The sequence below is a fragment of the Rousettus aegyptiacus genome, unplaced genomic scaffold, assembly GCF_014176215.1.
Source record: "Rousettus aegyptiacus isolate mRouAeg1 unplaced genomic scaffold, mRouAeg1.p scaffold_m13_p_3, whole genome shotgun sequence".
NCBI lineage: Eukaryota > Metazoa > Chordata > Mammalia > Chiroptera > Pteropodidae > Rousettus > Rousettus aegyptiacus.
Genome location: NW_023416306.1, coordinates 48,242,728 through 48,262,178, shown reverse-complemented (window position 1 = coordinate 48,262,178; position 19,451 = coordinate 48,242,728). Strand labels below are relative to the sequence as shown.

At 38.5% G+C, this 19,451-nt stretch overlaps 1 protein-coding gene across 1 annotated transcript in view; it reads left to right on the top strand.

Annotated features, from left to right (window-relative positions):
* The first annotated feature begins 904 nt into the window (after nt 1-904).
* The window catches only part of LOC107507277 (histone-arginine methyltransferase CARM1), a 223,924-nt gene continuing 205,377 nt past the window's right edge, over nt 905-19,451 (top strand). Inside the window, exon 1 of the mRNA XM_036239518.1 lies at nt 905-1,082. Coding sequence (XP_036095411.1) covers nt 905-1,082 — 178 coding nt within the window. The remainder of the gene's footprint in view (nt 1,083-19,451) is intronic.

The following is a 19,451-nucleotide window of genomic DNA, read 5'->3' as shown; positions in this document are numbered from 1 at the left end:
ACCCTTTATGGCACATGCGTCTATGACTTTGGGGGACTCTCGTCAAAAGAAGGACTGCTTCCTTTTCTTAACCCCGTGCAGCCGAATTTCTCTGCTCAGAAGGCTAACAACATGTGATTTGGTTCCCCAGGGTTTGCAGTCTTCATCCTTGGATGCTGGAACCAACTGGCTAGGGGAGGTAGCTGCTGGACTCAGGTGTCAACTTGGGGACAAGAGTCCCTGGCCTTCCCGACCCACATCTTGGGAAATGGATCACAATCCAGCAGCAAGTTTTCAATTCTGAGTTAAGAGTTAAGTGACGGGAGGCCAAAGTGATCATTCGGGCCTAGCCAGTAGCACGAAACCACGAACTCCCCCACTGTCTCACTGCTGCCGGGATCCTGTCAACGAGGCAAGAACTCGGTATTTGGGACGGTTGCTCCCACGTGGACGCCAGTAACTCCAGAACCGCGGGGAGACCGAGTACCCACTAAGCAGAGAGCAGAGGCCAAGGCCGGGTCCAAACCGAGCCCAAGTCCGCAGAGCGGTCCGGCCGAACAGCAGGTGTCACCCTTCTGCTTCCAAACCCCAACCGCTTCCAGGTGCGTCGCGTGTTCTCCAAACTTGAGTGTTCTCAGCTGCGGCCCCCGCTAGGCAGCTGCGCCCACTTGCGCGTCCGCTGCGCGGTCGCGTGAGGCGGGGGTTCCGGGTGCCCGTGCGCCCCGGGGAGCGGGCAGGGGTGCGGAGGGGCGGGCAGGTGTCCGAGAAGGCAGCGGGCGTCTCCGAGAGAGCGAAGACTGAACTTGCAGCGGAGGTGAGGAAAGTGGCTAGCGCTGCCAAGTTCCGCCCCTTTCCCCGGCGGTTTCTCCAGGCGTCCAGGGCGCGGAGAAGGCGCCGCCAGGGCTCTGGCCGAGGCGCTCGCACCATGACCGCCGCCCGGGTCCCGGCCCGGGTCCCCGTGCGCCTGCACTGCCGCGTGCAGCTGCGCTTCGTGACAGAGGAGCAGCTTTTCGCGGCTGGGCCGCTCTCGCCCCCCAACCCGAAATCTCTGTGGCTGGAGGTGCTCCCGGCAGGGGAGGAGGCGGACGCGACGGTGACTGACGGTGAAGTACTGGCGCGACCCACGCGCGCGAGTCCCGCTTGGAAGTCGCGGCCCTTGTGCGCGCGGGTGGAGGGTGCGGTAGTGTGGAGAGGACGTGCGAGGGCAGTGCGGGCTAGAGGCGCGCGTACAAGGGGGGCGGGGCGCACTCTCCGGGGCCCCGCGCACGTGTGCACCCCGACAGCTAGCTGAAGGGAACTGCGGAGCCACCGCCCCGTCCCGAAAAGGCCCAAATCCGTCCCCTTGGGTTTTCGTTGCTTTCGTTGAACTCGGAAGCCGAGGGCAGACAGGCCTCGAAAACTAGGTTTGGCTATAACTTAGAGATGTCTGAAGTGAGGCCAGGAGAAGAGAGGGATTCTCTTCAGGCTCAGAGCACGACAGAAACCTCTGTCCCCTTACTCCCAGGCGTGCGGGTTGCTCGTCTCCTCTCCAAGGTAATGGGGCCGTCTTACAGCAGCACCTGGAGCTTCCAGGGAGCGAAGTTAGGCGTGTGGGAAGGAATGAGTGGGGTGTGTACCTGCCCGAGGGGCTGTCTAGGCCAATGTGGCGTCTTCTTCTAGGCATTACTTTTTGGTTCAAACTGTGACCTTTACCAAAGCTGTGCAAATGCAATCCCCTGGGTACTTCCGCTGAGGATATGTTAAGAGACTGTTTCTAATCTTCGTGAGATCTGTTATCTTTTGAGAATTCAAGGAACTCTATAGAACTTGCCTCCTGAAAATGCGCACACTTACATGCCAACTCTGCATATCAATATGAGGGGCTCACACCTTGCAGTTCATATGAAAGACCCTTTTCTAATAAGTGTAAGCAACAGAGCCAGAGGCAGCTACAAGGGTCCAGACTCCGGGGGTTTCTTCCCACCTTAACTTCTAAGATTCTGAGTGGAATTTAGAGCTTTGAGCTGTGGCCTGGTTCCAATGGGAATGTCAGATAACTCACAAGTACTGCCTAAGGCTCCTTAGCGATAAGTAGGACACAAATTCACAGCTGTACCTCCAAGGCCTTAGAACAGACTCAGGCACATAGTAGGCACTCAGTGCTTATTGTGGAATGAAAGAAAGCCGAGTGTAAAAGGATGTGTCTTCTCCCTTTACACTAGGAGGGGATGAGGAAGTTTGCATCTTTAAAAAAGAAATATCAAATACTAGTGTCTTAGGAAGCTTGAGGCTTGGCAAGGGATCAAAAGCTTTACTCAGCAACTCATTAGTTTCTCTTTTGGATGCAAGAAGGGAAAGAGGAGTAGCTTTCAGTGTTTCTCCAGGGAATTCTGAAACTCAAGGTGCCAGAAAGAGTTCAGTTTGGGTGTTTTGGTAATTTCGTTTAATCTGTAGCCATACAAAGAGAAACAAAGAGCAGATTTGAGATTTACACATTACCTATGATTTTCTTTCCTACGAATGTGCATTAAGAGGTATTAGAGGTTCAAGGTGATTGAATTTGTAGACTCTGCAATGCTTTCCCCAATGCCTGGACTATAAAGATATAATTATCTTACGGAGAGGTACAAGCTTTCCCTCAGTGCACTAAATGGAGTCTAGAGATGACCTCTATGGTATGTATTAAACCAGACTAATGGAAATGGAAAAAATAATCAGAGCTAAGGCAGTAGGTCATTGCCACCAAATTTTAACTGAATTCCTTGGGAAAGATTTACTAACAAGGAGCTAGTATACAGGATGGGAGTGGATGTCCGCTAGGCTTGGAAGGCAGCTGCAAGTAGGAAGGACTTGAGTTCAGGTGATGGGATAAAATATATATTGTTTTCATACCACAAGTATGAAAATGGAAGGGAAACAAAAAATTGGTGGTGAATGGGCCTGCTTCTTCACCTCTTCTTTCAAGCTCTCTAAAAGCCCTGTGCTAGGGGCCTGGAGGAGAAAGAGATTAAGAGCTGAGACTATATCACACACAGGCTAAGGGTAGAGTAGGTCTCCAGGAGAGAAGAGGGAACATTTCTTCCTTTTCTTAGTTTAAAATGATCTTATAATTAATCTGGAAGAGTTAGGAAAATATATAAATAGGCCACATAGATAGCCAAGTACAAAAATGTAGTGGTTTTGTCTCTGAGGTATTGTAAAAGGATTCCAGGTTTTTTGTTCCCTAGTTGTTCATCTCATTAGAGGAGGAAAAAAATGCAGAGGAAAAGTCAGAGAAAAACATCCTTTGTATCACATGGGAGTTTTAATCTTCCTTTATTAAATTCTGTGAAAACAGAGTAAGTTGAGGCCTATGGACAGAATCCTGAAGTCATACAACATAAGCATTCATAACTTTTTATTCAACAAATATTTAATGAACTCATGCTCTGTGCTAATCACTGTGCTGGATAAAGACTCATCTTTATCAAGCTGATATTTTAATTGGAGGACAATAGCCAAAGACACAGTAAGATAATTTCAGATAGAGATAAATGTTTTAAACAAAATGAAAATGAACAGAATGAAAAATGATTGAGACAGAGAGGGGTGGGGGGCCAGTTTAGAGATTGTGGTCAGGGAAGGCCTCTCTGAGGAAGTAATAGTTGATCTAAGGCAGGAAGAATGAAAGGACCAGCTAAGCCAAAGAGCTGGAGGAAAAATATTACTGGCAGAAAGAACGGCAGGTAAAAAGGCTCAGAAGCTGGAAGGAGTTGCTGTGTTTGAGATGGCCAGGGTAGATGATGCTTGTTAAGAGGGATGGGGAGGAATGTGAGTTAAAGTTTGCATTCCAGTTATCTGAGTGTAAAAAGCTACCTCTAAACTCAGCGACTTAAAATAACTATTTTATAATGTTCTCAGACTCTGCGAGTTAGGAAACAGGCAGTGCTTGGCTGAATGATTCTCTTGTGCCTTGTGGCATCAACTGAGGGCATTCATCGCCACTCAGCCAGAGGCCAGCTTGGTCAGGGAGAGCCAAAAAGGCTTCACTCACCTGAGCTGCCATCTGGACAGGTATGATGGCTGATTTTTTTGTGTCGGTTTGGGTGGGCCATGTGCCCAGATATTTAGTCAAATATTATTCTGTATGTTTCTAAGGTGGTTTTAGATGGGATTAATATCTAAATTAGTGACTTTGGGTAAAGTAGATTATCCTTCAAAATGTGGATGGGCCTCATCTAATTAGTTGAAGGCACTAATAGAACACAGACTGATCTTCCCTGAGCAAGAAATAATTTTGCCAGCAGATAGCCTCAGTACTTGAACTGAAACACTGGCTCTTCCCTGGGTCTTCACTCTGCCAGCCTACCCTGCAGACTTTGAACTTGCCAGCCTCTATACTTGTGTGAGCCCAGTCCTTGAAATAAATGACTTTCTATATAGATACACATCCTGTGGGTTCTGTTTTTCTGGAGAGCCTTGACATGCAGTGGAGATGACTCAAAGACTAGGATTGTCAATAGGGAGCCTATATGTGGCCTCTCCATGTGGCACGGCTTTCTTCTGCATGGTTTCCTCACACCATAGACTTCTTCCATGGAGACTCATGATTCCAAGCAGGAGTTCTCCAGCAGACAAAGCAGAAGCTGCACTACTTTTTGTGACCCACACATGGAAATCAATTGACATTACCTGTGTCATACTCTGTTGGTCAAAGCAGTTACAAGTCTACCCAGGTTCAAGGGGAGAGGATGTAGACCCCACCTCTTTATGGGAGGAGTGTCAAAGAATTGGGGAACAATGTTTTAAAACTGCCAGTTAGACCAACCAGGTCACATAGGATGTAACTCATTTTCTCTCTCTCTCTCCCCTTCCCTTTGGGGGTTTTGGAGGGACTATAATAACAGCCCCCTTCATTGCAATTATTGGAGAAGCTCATTAGAGAGCATAGGTTTTGATGTGTACTACAATAAACTTTCTAATTCTTCTCTTTTTAATTAAACTTGCCCCTACCCCAAAAGAAAAAAAACCATGCAGGCCTACCACTTTGGGTGCGCAGCCCAGAAAACACCTGCTCGGCAGCCAGGCAGACCAGGAAGCAAGAGGGGAGATGGCTGGGCAGGTTCCTGTCCTTCTCCCAAAGGCATCAATCAGAGAATTCTGGGGGGGGAGAGTGAGGTGGGGAGAGAGGCTAGAATTGTTACTGGGGCATAGTGTTTCTCAATGGGGCGCGAATAGCATTTGTGCTGGGACATTCTTCATTGTAAGAGACATCACAGAGGGGCTAGTAGCCTGGTCCCTTTGCAGTAAATGCCAGCAACCCCCACTTTCGTGTCCCAGTTACTGTGACAATGAAGAACAACCTTAGTGCATGCTAGCAAAATTTCTTTCACATGGACGCGGGAGGAAGGAAAATGCAGAATCTCCTCCCTTGTCCCCTTTCTCCACTAATAATCACAAATGTGGATTATTCTAAGACTTCTCCATCCAAACTCTCTGAAAAACAAATGCATAGATCTTTGGCACAGTTGTTCTTCTCCCAAATAGTGGACTATTCCTTATAACCACAGTGAAAACTCACCATGCTACCCTTTCATCCCAGCAACTATTTAGATATTATTATTTCACTGAAGAGTTATTAAAACATGTGAAGTACAGTCAGAATCTTGCCCAATTACTTCTTTTGTTATTTCACCAAGAGCAATGTTTTCATGATTTCATTATAATTTTTCAAGAAAAGGTATTTAATGCAACTAAACTGAGGCTTTCAGCAAGACCCGATTTTGTGTTCCAGCATTATGGGACACATGAGTGAAGAGAAAGTGTTTCCTTTCTTTTTCAGGCAGTAATGGCACCTCGAATGGATGGCAAATGGAAAACCATCCAAGGCCCTTGTATATCTGAGTCTAAAGACACCAGGAGTGAAAATTGATGAAAAGGCTTGTTTTCCTGGTCAAATAAAGACCCTTTAAGATCCCTTTCTTCCCCCATTTTCAACAGTTGTACTAAGATGTGGTCTGTATTTAGCACTGGTGAATAAATCAGTTCAAAGACAAGGCAATCCACTGATTAATATTTACAGTCAGTACCACTGAGAAGAGAAAGGAGGCATGGAGATCTTGTGAGGAAACTGTAGGTAGCATAGATGGCCTCTCATTTTAAGATTCAGTTCTCAAAACAGAGATATTGAGTCAAGAAAATGAAATATCACTGACATCAATCTTATTTGTGCTTTGTGTTGTGTACCGGCCACCAGATATTTGAAATAAACAATTGCTTTAAAGACGAGGCTTATGACAATGCACCATATTAGAACTGTCCTTATGATGAAAATCTTTAATCCGTCCTCCCTTTCCTGAGGTTACGTGATGGGCACTTTTACTCCTGGTGGTTTGAAGCAGGAGTGTGGAGTGAGTGCATTCTGTTATCAGTAAACCCTCCTTCCCAGGATTTTCCTCCCTTATAAGTTCCTAGTGCTTGGGGCCTTTTCCTACACCCCTCAATTCCCTCTCCTTCTAACCAGGGTTTCATATAAAATGTTTTCCCAGTTTGTTAGCATTTTAATAGGAGACAAATTCTTCTCTTAGAAGAGTGACTTTACATTCTTAAATAGGGTCTTTTTTTTTTTTTTTTTTTTTTTTTTTTTTTTTTTAGGTCTGAGAGATTACTGGGTATCCCAGATCACTTTCTGATTATTATACTTACCTGCATTTAGCTAAGCTACTCCTGCATGACAGGTGCTAGACATGTTATCTCCAGCCTCACAGTAACCTGAAAGGTAGATAATTTTAACGATATTTAATTTGTCTATTTTGTCTCGCATATATTGTGCTCAAAACCTGACTACTTCCCCCTTTCCATGATACCATCTAGTGTTTAGTTATCCATGGTGAAGCTAGACTTCTGGCCACAAACTCAAAGTTGGATTTGCTTATAGAATAAGGAAACATTTGCTCAGTTTGGAGGGAAGTGGATCCTTCAGTGAGCTTAGAAGCCTTAGTGAGAGAGTGGAGTAACTGACAGTATCGCATTTGGCATATTTTAGACAGAATTGAGGTTTTCCTAAACTCCAGCCCGGCCATCTAAATAAAATTGTGTGTCCTTTTTTTTGTTGTTGTTATTTTCTTCTCACCATTTTAATCTCTGTTTTATGATTAGACTAGTGACGTGATTAAGTCAACCAGATCACACTACCCCATTTACTAGCTGTGTGACCTTGGTCAGGTTTACTGAATCTGCCTGGACCTTAGTTTGCTCTCCTGGAAGCTGACATAATTTTTATCTTATAAAGTTACAGAAAAAATAAACAATGATGAAATAAACAAAAAAAAATCAAAATGACTTCCATTACTTTTCAGAGTCAATGCTGTCAAAATGATCAAATACAGATATTTTACAAGCAGTTGTAAAGCAGAGCTGCCACTTTTATGGAGGTGACATTCTAGTGTCATTCAGAAAGCTTCAAGATACTTCGTCTATGCTGGGCTTCCCACAAGACTGTGTGAGAAAAATATATTTTGTGACTTTAACAGATACAATATGTATAGTTGTCTTTCCTATTCTCGATATGTAATATCAACCTTCTTCTGAGGAACCTTTTCCTGGGCCTTTTAATATGCTGGCCCTTGTGCTCGACATTCCATGCCTACATCTCCATCCCAATCCTTTGTATATTTAGGTCCTTCTCATCCTCTAAACTTTGAAAGTCACGTTTTCAGAAAGGGCTTTTCCTCAGGCTAAGCAGCCACAATTTCTACTGCATTTCAGTGCCATTTATCTCTCACCTTCCTTGCTTTCATAGCAATTATTACCACTTGTAATGAGAAATTAAAAAAATTATTTACTCTTGGTTAAAATCGAAGGTGGAGTCACAGACTACAAATTACAAGAGTGGTTAATGAGAAACCTTGAGAGGAAGGGAAGAGGTTGACCCAGATGCTTTTGAGAATGAATGCGAAGGTCGAAGCATATTTTCCAATTAGGAACCATAAAGGCATAAAAAATAGTGAGTTGTGGCCTGGTCAGGTGAAAGGACTATTTGATCTATGCATATTCTGAATTTTATCACAGTAAGATTGAGTTCCTGGTCAGTCTCTTTGCTTAGAAGGATTAAAAAGGTCTCTAGTAGTATTTTGTTTTTCACTATAGAAAGCTTATTATTATCTTCTGGGAAATTTAAGTCAACCTTGAGGCTGTTATGATGACTGAAAAGCTTGTTTAACATGTTTGTTATTGGAAATTGTATTTACTTAGTATATATTTATTTTAGAAAATTGCATTTGGTGGCATGTTTATTGTAGAAAATTGAGTTTATTCACCTCGCTGTGTCGTGTACAGCAGCTCTGTGATGAATAGCTTACTAAGTTTCTTTAGTAACACTTCCCATATCAGTGACAGGAATTAATTTCACTTATTGATTCATGCAATTCATATTTATTGCACACCTACTATGTGCCAAGCACTGTTCGAGGCACTGGGGAAATAGCAGTGTATTTGCTATCTATTGCATAGTGTATCACCAACTTAGTGGCTTAAACAACACACATTGATTAGCTCACTGCTTCTGTGTCAAGAATCTGGGCATGATTAGATAGGTCCTCTGCTCAGGCTATTAGCAGGGCTCTGGTAGTGATGAGGTTTCATGTAAAGATTTGACTGGATGAAGAGCCTCTTCAAAGCTCACTTGTGTGGTTGGTTGTTGGCTCAATTCAATTCATTAAGGATTGTTCACTGAGGACTTCAGTTCCTGGCTGCCAGTTCACTGGAGGTCATGTTTGGTTCATTGGCACGTAAGACCGCCCAACATGGCAAATTCTTTTGTCAAAGCCAGCAAGAGAGAGAGTAATAGCAAAGTGAAATTCCCAATCTTACGTAGCCCAATCTTGGATGTAATATCCATGACTTTTGTTGTAGTTATTGGTCCGTAGGCCAGTCCATACTTGAGGAGAGAGGATTACATAATGGCATGAATACTTAGAGGTAGGGATCATGGAGGGCCATATTAGAGTCTGTCTGCCACAAGGAGTGAACAAAATGAAGTCACTTTTACAGAGCATACATTCTAGTAGTATACACTCTAGTACCGTTCAGAAATCATAAGGGTCTTTGTGCTGGACTTCCTCTACGCCTGTTTGAGAAAAATACATTTGTGCTTCTAACACAAATTTCTAAACACCGTGTGAAGAATCTTTTTCAAGTTAGTTATTAGATGTAGCCTTGTCATGAAACTCTCAGGGAGTTTGCAATTAAATTGCAGAATGAAAGCAGGTATATAAACATATATGACATCTCTTTACAAAGCAGCACTGGTCAATGAAATAGAAAATAAGCTCCAGTGTGCTCTTGGCTTCTAGATTCTTTACTGTACTTTGAATAGCTGGGTGGAAGAGGCCATTATTTATGAAGAAGACAAACCCCATTGTGGTAACTTCTGTTTAACTTTTAGGCAGCTGTACTTAATCATGACTTTGCTCCTTTGTCTGGAGTCATTATAATAGCCTCAAGGTTGACTTACATTTCCCAGGAGATAATAATAAACTTTCTATAAGAAAAAACAAAACACTACTAGAGACCTTTTTTAATCCTTCTTTGCAGGGAAGAGATGTATTAAAGATAAGTTTTGCCTAGTGTTTATGCTCAGACACTAAAGTACTTTTATTAAGTCACAGGGGAGCCAGAATGAGTTGTTTCAAATACTAGAAATTAAAGTGATGCTTTATAGAGTGAAACAAAGAAGTTAGCACAAGATGGGAAAGGAAAAAGAGAAGAGGAAGGAAGGAAGGAGAGAGTAAGGGAGGGAGGAAGGAGGGAAAGGAAGGTAATGAAGGAAGTAAAGAAGAAAGGAAAGAGGGAAATAGACCCTTTACTATGGATTTGTTGCATCTTACAGGATAAACAACTGGTATACCCTATGGATATTTTCTGTACTAGCCATGTTTTATGGCTTTAAGTCATTATCTAAAAATGTGTCTTAGAAACTTTGACATTTACACAGTCATGGGTTTAGAATTCATTTTTTAAAAGACCTATAGATTCTTGACAGGCTTGAGAGAATACCCATGCCTGAGATCTTGGTTATCAGAAAAATCAAAGATTAAAGAAAATCCATAGATTAGAAAAGAGGAAGAGGAAAATGAACCTGAATTGTGTGCATTGCTCTTAGCTTAACCAAGCCTGGCTAATGACAGGCAGATCCTAAGGTATTTGTAAATATTGCAAATTAATGTGAGATAGATACCCTGCAGCAACCGGAAAAAGATTGAGACTGAGTTCCGGAACTGGCCTAAGACATTCAGAGGAAAGAGCAGAGCTGAGATGCAAACCCAGCAGTCAGAGGGCCCGAGTCTGAGCCTTCATAATGCTTCTCTGTTCTTGGAAAATGAAAGGTCTGCATAATTGCTTCATGTGTTTCTTTTGAATAAAGCGTATTTTTTTTCTTACAGGGATACTCATTTCTGATTTTATAATTTTCCTTCAGAGAAGGAAGTTTTTTATCCTGTTTTCGCAGATGACAAAACCCTAAGGTTATGAATTCTATTTCCCTAGATTTTTTAGGAATATCAGATCAGAAGAGCAGAGAACATGTCAACTATTGGCAACGAATGTTAATTTTCTAATCTGTTGAATAATAAGAGCTTTCGAAGAGACTACAGTTCAGAGTGGTATAATGAATCCACAAGCTCACCAGGCTAGTACATAAAAGAGCCAAGGCAGAAGCTCAGCCTCGCAATGCCCAGTTCAGCTCTTCTACAGTCTCCATAGAGACTATTTAGAATGCCTTCTCTTAGCCGTCATATGAATTTTATCTCTTGACTTTCAGGAATAGTTGTGATTTCTCTTTTTCATTTACAAGAAGGCTTTGTTTGTTTGTTTCATAAAGCATTTTGTTCCTTGATGTTGAATTTAGAATGGAAATACATTTTCTGGTGTCAAAGCATTTCAGTCATCCTCTTTCTTTGCATTTCCCCATATTCTGACATGGCCCTTCACTTTTAGCTTCATGAGGTCAGGGTGTGTGTGTCTTACTCATTTCTGTGTTTCTAGGAAGTTGTATGGTACAGCTTGGTTCTAGTGGGTATAGATATGCAGCTTCTGGACAGAAAGTGTAGTTTTCTTTGGAATTCTATGAACCTAGAATCCATATCGGCTTTACTTAGCCGTTATTGCAATGAGATTGTTTTTCTTTAAACTTTCTTGTAAATTAATCATATTTCTCTTTGTTTTTATTAATTTTTATTCCATTTGAGCTAATTTGCTATGTCTACTTCAAAAAAACATTGTGTTTTAGATATCGTCTCCAAATTTTTCCACTCTTTTTTCCATTTCTTTCTTAAATGTGTTGTTACGCTTTTAATTCAGTTCACATGGGGCCAAGCATATTTGCAATCTGTGGATAACAACCATCTTTTAAAAAGGTCCTGAAATTTCTAACAAATCAAGTTTCTTACAAGGGTAGAGAAGACACTTTTCTGCATGTACCTAGATCCTAGGAAACAGGGATTTCATATCATTTGAAGCAGGATAGTAGCCTTTCAATAATCATTTTCCAAAGCAGTATATTCTGTCATTGGCAAGTACAAGATAATGAATTATTATGGTCATTTTCATTATTTCTGATAATTGTTCATTTGTAATTATTTATGGAGTATCTTTATGTGTGTGCACCATTATACCACCTTACCAGTAATCAGAAGTAACCAGTTATTTTGTATGATTCTTACTCTTGATGATTTGACCTAAGTCAAACAGAGATTGTTGTCAGAAATTGGTGGACCCAGTCTCTGAACTTCTGGAAAGGTGTATTTTTGCCTTTACTCTTCTTGACTTGGTCCTCCCAACTATCTCTATGGAGACCACCAGCTTTTAAATTTATAGAGTGAAATTTCTATTAAAGATAACAGTAACATAATACTTACAGAATAAGAGACAAGAAACATAACACAGAGGAACTAAGGCATGAGAAATAAAGTAGTAAAAGCTAGAAAGAAGCATGAAGCCATGTCCATCTTTTTATAATTAGGCTTCAGCAAAAGTCTGTTCCTGGATGCCTGTGTACCATGTAATTGCTTCCTAACATTTGACTTTTCCTTTTTGTCTCACAATTTTCACCTGAGACTAGTTAACTACTTGGGAGTGGGGTGAGAGGGTCCATCATTTTGGACAGAACTTCAAATACATGTAAGTCCTCTGTGATTTTGAGATACCCAGTCTTCCTGTATCATTTCAAGTATAACAGTATACACCAACCATGTACTACAGAATTAGAGAATTAGTAAACCTATTTTGGGGTAGGTATTATGACAAGGGTGGAAAACTAGGGCTCTCACAGCCGGCAGTCATTAGAAATGTTTTATGTGGTAGCATAATATTATTAAACATTTATTTTGCTTGGTAGTTGAGTTAATGGTGAGGATATAAATCTTACTCTCCAACATATCCTCTCCCCCAAACAAAAATAAGAAGAACTAAATCTCATGCTCTCAGCATAACAAGAAGACAAATACTGTTTAAACTTTAAAATACCTGAACTACAAAAATAAACATGGAATCCCAGTGAGTTATCTCCATTCTCCTGCTGTATGTCTTTGTGGCTTACAAGGTCAGTCTCTGAAAAATTCCATAGAATAGAGAAGGAAGAACTAGTAGCAGGTGCGATACCGATCTAAAACTATCACCATGAAGAGAAAGTCTACCATAAGAGTGAGCATACTGGAAAAAGAAAAAGGGAAAAAAAAAAAAAAAAAAGATGACCCTGTAGATCAGAAAACTAACAGCAGGAAAGAAACTTACAATTGCAAACCGTGTATCAAGAGGCAATTTTGGAAATGTAACACTTCAGGAGAGTAGTGAAGGCTAGAAAGTTTAAAATGGAGACAAGTTTAAAATGGAGAGGCACACTTTGACAACCACATGTTGAAGAGAAAGAGAAAGCACATTTGTGACCATACAAGGCAAAAGAAAAAAAGCAAAGAACAAACAATCCCACCATTTTAGTTCTGATTCCACAAAAGGAGCCATCCAATAAATTGACCACATTTCAACACCGGGATAGATGAGTGCACTCTTGAACCAGCATCTCTTAAACCACTCCAAACCACCAGTCCTGTACAGAAATGCAGAGGCACAGTTTTCATTTATAAATAACTGCTATAAAAATATAGCAGGAAATGAGAATCAAATTAATTCAACTGATGAAAATTCTACTCACTAAGTGAAAAGGAATGAAATATTCTCAAGTAAGCATTTGGGGATTTGAAAAGCAAACCACTTTGCAACAAATTTAAAAAAACCAAGAACAGAAATGGACATGAAATAAAAAAGACTAAAATAAAGGTTGATTAAGTTCAGGAAAAACATAGAAGAAATAGTCTAAATTATATCAGAAATGAAAACTAAGAATTTCCTAAGGAATAAGTATTTAAACAACTTAATGAGAGCATTGAAGAAAATCAGGAGAATACTAAGAGAATAAAATATTAGATTAAAAAATAAAGAGAATATTTGAAACGAATAAGCAAAGATGATCCAGTTAGGTATAACTGTAGTTCCTGGAAAAAAAATGTATAAAACAATGGAGGAGAATTATATTTAAAACTATGATATTAACATAGCATTATTTTCTATAAATAAAAGGTCAGAATCTACATATTGACAGGGCTTATTAGTTACTTGGGAAAATTGGCCAATAACAACGAACTCTGAGACCTATCTTAGTAAAGCTATTAAACTTTATAAAAATAGTTTTAAATGGTAAGAATTTAATTGTGCATCTTACACTAAGTAAAAAATGGAAATGAGTATAGAAAAAAAATGTTACATGATATATGTTATGTTAAAATAGTGATTGGAGTAAAAGTTATAGCCTTAAATACTTTTATCAATGAAAATGAATGAAAATTAACAAATTCCCAACTCAAAAGTCTAGGAAATTGCCTCTTCCAAAAAAAAGAAAAAGGGGGAAATAAAAGTAAATATAATTAAAAAATCAAAACAATCTTTTTTATAAAAAAACTTAATAAAATATACAAACCATTAATCTGAATAATAAAAGAGAAAAATATTCAAAATAGAAATTGAAAGTGGGAAATAATAATTGAAACAGAATTTTAAAAAAATCATTAGACATTTCTTGGCCCATAACTGTGCAAAAAATTTCGAAAACCTATATGGAATGGACATTTTCTAAGGAAATTGACTGTTAGAAAATAAGTTTAAATGAAATAATTTGCATCATAGAAATAGAAAAAGTTATAAGGGAGTTGCTGCTCTACAAAGAAGCACTAAACCTAGATGATTTCACAGGGAAATTCTACCAAACCTTCAAAGATTAAATAGACTTAGTGCTCCATAACTTATTTTAGAGTATTAAATCCTTTTCACAGTTGATAAAACTTGATTAAGTGACATTTATTTCAGGATTGCAAGCTTGGTCCACTATTAGGAAATCCAGGAAAATAATATATTATATTAACAGATCTAACGAGCAAAAAGATGATATGAATATCCCCAGAGGTGCTAAAAAATCTTGGACAAAAATCAACTTAATAAAAATGATATAACTTATTCTTAAAACAAGCATCTTAAAGGGAAAATGCTAGACGTATTTCCACTAAGAGTAAGAACAAGGAAAATATGCCTACTATTCACTACTATTCAGCCTTGTCCTGGAAGTAATTGCCAAGAGAATTAGAGGGATAAGGATTGGAAAAAGACAACAATTTCTGTTTACAGATAATATGATCATGTACCTAGAAAACCCTAGAGAAACAGCAGTAAAACTTTCTCAAATAATAAAAAGAATTCGATATAGTAGCAGAATGTAAACATAAGGAAATTGAAAATTGCTAGTTTTCAGATACAGAAACAACAACCAGTTAGTGGATATAGTAGAGAAACTCCATTTAAATAGCAGCAAAGGAGATTAGGCTCTTAAAGTTAATTTCGACACTAAATTTGCAAAAGCTAAATAAGGCAATCTTTAAAACACTCCTCAAAAACACATAAGTGTATAAGTAAATTAAAGACTTCCAAATTTTTGTAAAGAATGACTCATCATAAAGATGTTACTCTCCCTAATTTATAAATTTAATACAATCCCAATAAAATATAAAAAGGCTTTTGTTCAAATGGGATTGGATGACTTCATATGAGAATTTATATAGAACAATAAATAGACAGGAAAACACTAAAGAAATACTATGCAGGAAGAGTAGCCTTACCACACAGTAAAAACACCACAAAGCCCTTATAATTAAACCATGAAGAGAAAGATCAATGGAATAGAATAAAAGTCTAGAAATAGACCCAGTAATATCTGGAACTATAATATATTATAAAGATGTCATCTCAAATCATCAGAGCAAAGATAGACTTCTTAATAAGTGATTCTAGGACAACTGGTAGCCATTTTGAAAAAGATAAAATTAGATCCATAACTCACATCATACACAAGAATAAACTCCAGATCAGAAATTTAAATATAAAAAATAAAAGTGCCAGAAGAAAATATACATGATTCTTTTTTTACTTGCTTGAAAAAATTAGTGATTGGGACTCAAAATACTGATACAATAAAATAAATGATTAATAAAATGTAATGAAGAAAAACATTTGCAATTCAAAACATAACTGATAAAAATTTTACACTATACATCACAAAGTGTTAATATCCTTAATATATAAGGAAATTTTAAGAAATGAGGGAAATAGACAAAAATCCAATAGAAAAATGTGCAAAAGACAGAGGAGACAATTCACAGAAAAAGATACAAAATGGTCCTTTAACATATGAAAAATTATTCAGCCTCACTTTAATAAGGAAGAAGAAAAATAAAAGTATTCCGGTATCATTTCCTATCAGATGGCAAAAATTGAAAAGTATAACTCCACCACATTGTTTTTGCTTCTGTGAGGAAACAGGCACTCTTACACACTGGGAGTGGAAATGCAAATTGGTATAGTCTTCTAGAGGGAAATTTGACACTTAGAAAGAAAGCAAAACAGAAAGAGTACATATGTTTTTGATTTTTGATCCAGCAATTCCATTTTTAGGAATTTACCCTGAAAGTAATGCAGGACTGGGCAAATTTCTCCTCCTACCCCAAGCAGGGACTCAGGCCCAATGCCCTGCTGAGAGAGAGTCCTTGACTTTGCACAGGAAAGAATTCTAGAACAAGCCAGTTGGAGACAAAAGTTTAATAGAGAAGGGAAAACTCCCCCTAGACAGAGTATAGTCTCCTCTCAGAGTCAGGGAGGGAGACCCTGAGTGTTTGAGGAATTGGGTTTATATCTGTTTCTTAGTTTCTGTGAAAAATTACTGATTACAGAGAATAAAGAATGGAGAGGATGGTTGGGGCTATCTTTGTACAAGGTACAGCTTTCGTTTTCCTTTTATGGTAATAGGTAAACGTTAATAGTATGGATAAATAGTTGTTAGTAATCTCTGCAGGAATCTTTATTTGTTCTGTAGGTTCCCCTGCCTGGTTGTATGGGCCGATCGGCCAGGTCCCCAAGCCCAGCAGCACACAGCAGGCTCTGAGTTGCACTTGGTTTAATATTCGGTCAGTCCGTGTGGTTCTCATGCCTCTTCCCTTATCAGAGGTTCCCTTTTAACAATATGGAAGTACATGTGTCAAGTTTTTCTATTGCAGTATAATCTATAATTACACAGTATTGGAGATTGAGTAAATAAACTGTTACATACATGAGTGCAGACTTGTGCAGGTGTGAAACAAACAATGAGGAAGATCTCTATGAGGTACTGTGGAGTGATTTTCAGGATGAGTGAAAAAGGCAAAGTGGAAAAGAATATAAATTACTAACTTTTGCAGGAGAAGGAAGAGGAAATAAAATATGTGCATCTGAAATATAAACCAACTAGAAGAAAAGAAATGATAAATGAGAGACTAATCATATTGGTTACCTAAAGGGGTTGGATGGGAATGGGGTGGAAATGGTAGAAATGATTGGGGAAGGGGGTTGACACTTCTTAAAATACGTGTTTTTGCATAGTTCTGAATTTTAGAACTATGCTAACATTTTATATACTTAATAAAAATAAAATAAAACTAACTTCTATGGGGAAAACTTGAAATCCAAATACAGATATAGAAATAAACTGAACTGTATTCAAATGAATAACATAACCATACTAAAGTTCTTTGAAAGAGACAAATTGAGAAAACAAAAATTCTATGATTGAGCACCAAAAGCTTGAAAAGTACTTAACTTACCCTAACTCTTGTTTTGATCACCTTGTTGTTAGAAAGGAATTTGTGTTAAAGGAGAAAGCTACAGTGGTTTTAGGAGGGGAAAAAAGCCTTTATGTACTCCAAACCAAAAGTATGGGGTCAGTGATAAAATGACAGGCAAGTCATGAAAACAGCATTCTAAAATTGCTGTAAAGTCAGGCGAATTTGGCTGATTCAAACATTTTGATTTTGTGTAGACAGTCAATTCAGTACCTTAGATTATAACTCCGTAATTTATTCTCTTTATTCTGTTTTAAAAACAGCGGTAAATAAGTAAAACAATAACCATAGTAGCATTGGATAAACATGTAGCTATTAAGAGTTTTGAAGTTTCATTTTGAGCTGCCTTAAGGAAATAGCTTCATATATCATTTCTTTAGACTGTAGCAGAATATTTGCCAATAAAAATTCAGAGTGTGTGAAAGAGGAAATTATAAAAAATCATAAAACTGTTTTCTACTACTTTATGAAAAACCAAAGAGTAAATACCATAATAATTTTTTAAATGCAGCTTACAAAATTGATTCTATTAGAAGCAGAAGCTCTAAACAGGAAAATTATCATAGAAGAAAATGGAAGAGGTATTTAAAGAGCTCCCGCAATAAAAGCACAAGGCCCAGATAGTGTCACAGGAGATGTCTACCAAAATTTTTAAAGGTCAAAATAGTAAAAATACTTAAACTATTTCAAAGCAGAATAAGTAACATCTTTTAATTTTGTTTTATGAAACACATTTATCATTAACCTCCAAACTGATAAAGATTGCATAAATATTTATTAGTTATAAAAAGTTATAACACTTCAGTTATGACTATTGATGCAAAAATATTTAATAAAAGTTGGTAAATAGATTCCAACAGAATATTTAAAAAATAACCAATAAAGTTTCATTCTAAGAATATTAGAAAATACACTATTAATAGTGCTATGGAGGGAAATAATTATATGATTTCCATAGATGTAGTAAAGACCTTTGACTTCTCTAGGTCATCCTGCTCCACTCCCATACCTTGTAGTGCTCTCAGATTTCCTGCCCTGCTTTCAGTCTTCCTCATAAGGGCCTGATGGAGGCCCATAGAAAGGAGTTGGTGAGTGGGTAAGGACTCCACTCGTGCCTGGGGCTCCTAGGTATTCTAACCTTCCATGCTAGTCCACCCTTAGTGTTTAAAAATACATTCATCTTTCAGTTGATTTCCCTCCCTGCTTGTAAGTTTGCCACCTCTTTCTCCCCTAGTCTGCCAAGAGTGAAACAATTTGTGAATTCCATCTCTCTTCAGAGGGGTTTGTCACCCTTTTGAATTCAGTTTGATTGCTTTGTAAACTCAACTTCAGTTAGAGTTCTCTAGAGAAACTGTGTGTGTGTGTATGTGTGTGTGTGAGAGACACATACACACATACACATATATGTGTGTGTGTGCATGTATGCGTGTGTGTGTGTATATATATGATTTATTGCAATTGTATATACACACACACACACACGCATACACGCACACACACACGTACACAAAGGAAGACTTTATTAAAAGGAATTGGCTCATGCAGTTATGGAGGCTGAGGAGTCCCATGATCTGCTACCTGCAAGCTGGAAATCCAGGAATGGAGTGCAAAGGTCAGGAGAAGATCAATGTCCCAGCTCAACCAATCAGGTGGGAAGGGCTGAATTCTTCCTTCCTCTGCCTTTTTGTTTTATTTTGTATTTCAGAGGATTGGGTGATACTAATTCATTGTGGAGAGGACAAACCGCTTCACTGATCCTACCAACTCAAATGCTAATTTCATCCAGACACACCCAGAAATAATATTTAGCCAAACATCTGGACACCCTATGAGTCAGTCAAATCGACACATAAATTAATTATTTATATATAAAAAATTTGGGTTAGAGTGATGTTCTTTTGTGGTTTTCTATATGCTAACCTCAGTAATTGTGGCATATTCATCAATATAACCCAATCATTAAACATGTATAACTCTCCTATTAACAGTTTCATCATTGGGTTAAACTAGACATGTTAAATTACATTAATTGGAATATTTTCTGTTTTTTCCCCTTCTATCTATAAAGAATCTCAATATTTATTCTTGGTAACTCCCTAACGGTAGCATTTTTAAAACAACTGACAGTATTTATTAGAAAATTATCCGACAGTATTTTAGGAATGAAGGAGAAGCTGTAACTAATAAGCCAGTATACAGAAGAACAGAAACAAATTCCTTTGGAGACCAATAAATATTGCTATATTAAAGAAAGATGAAGAAATA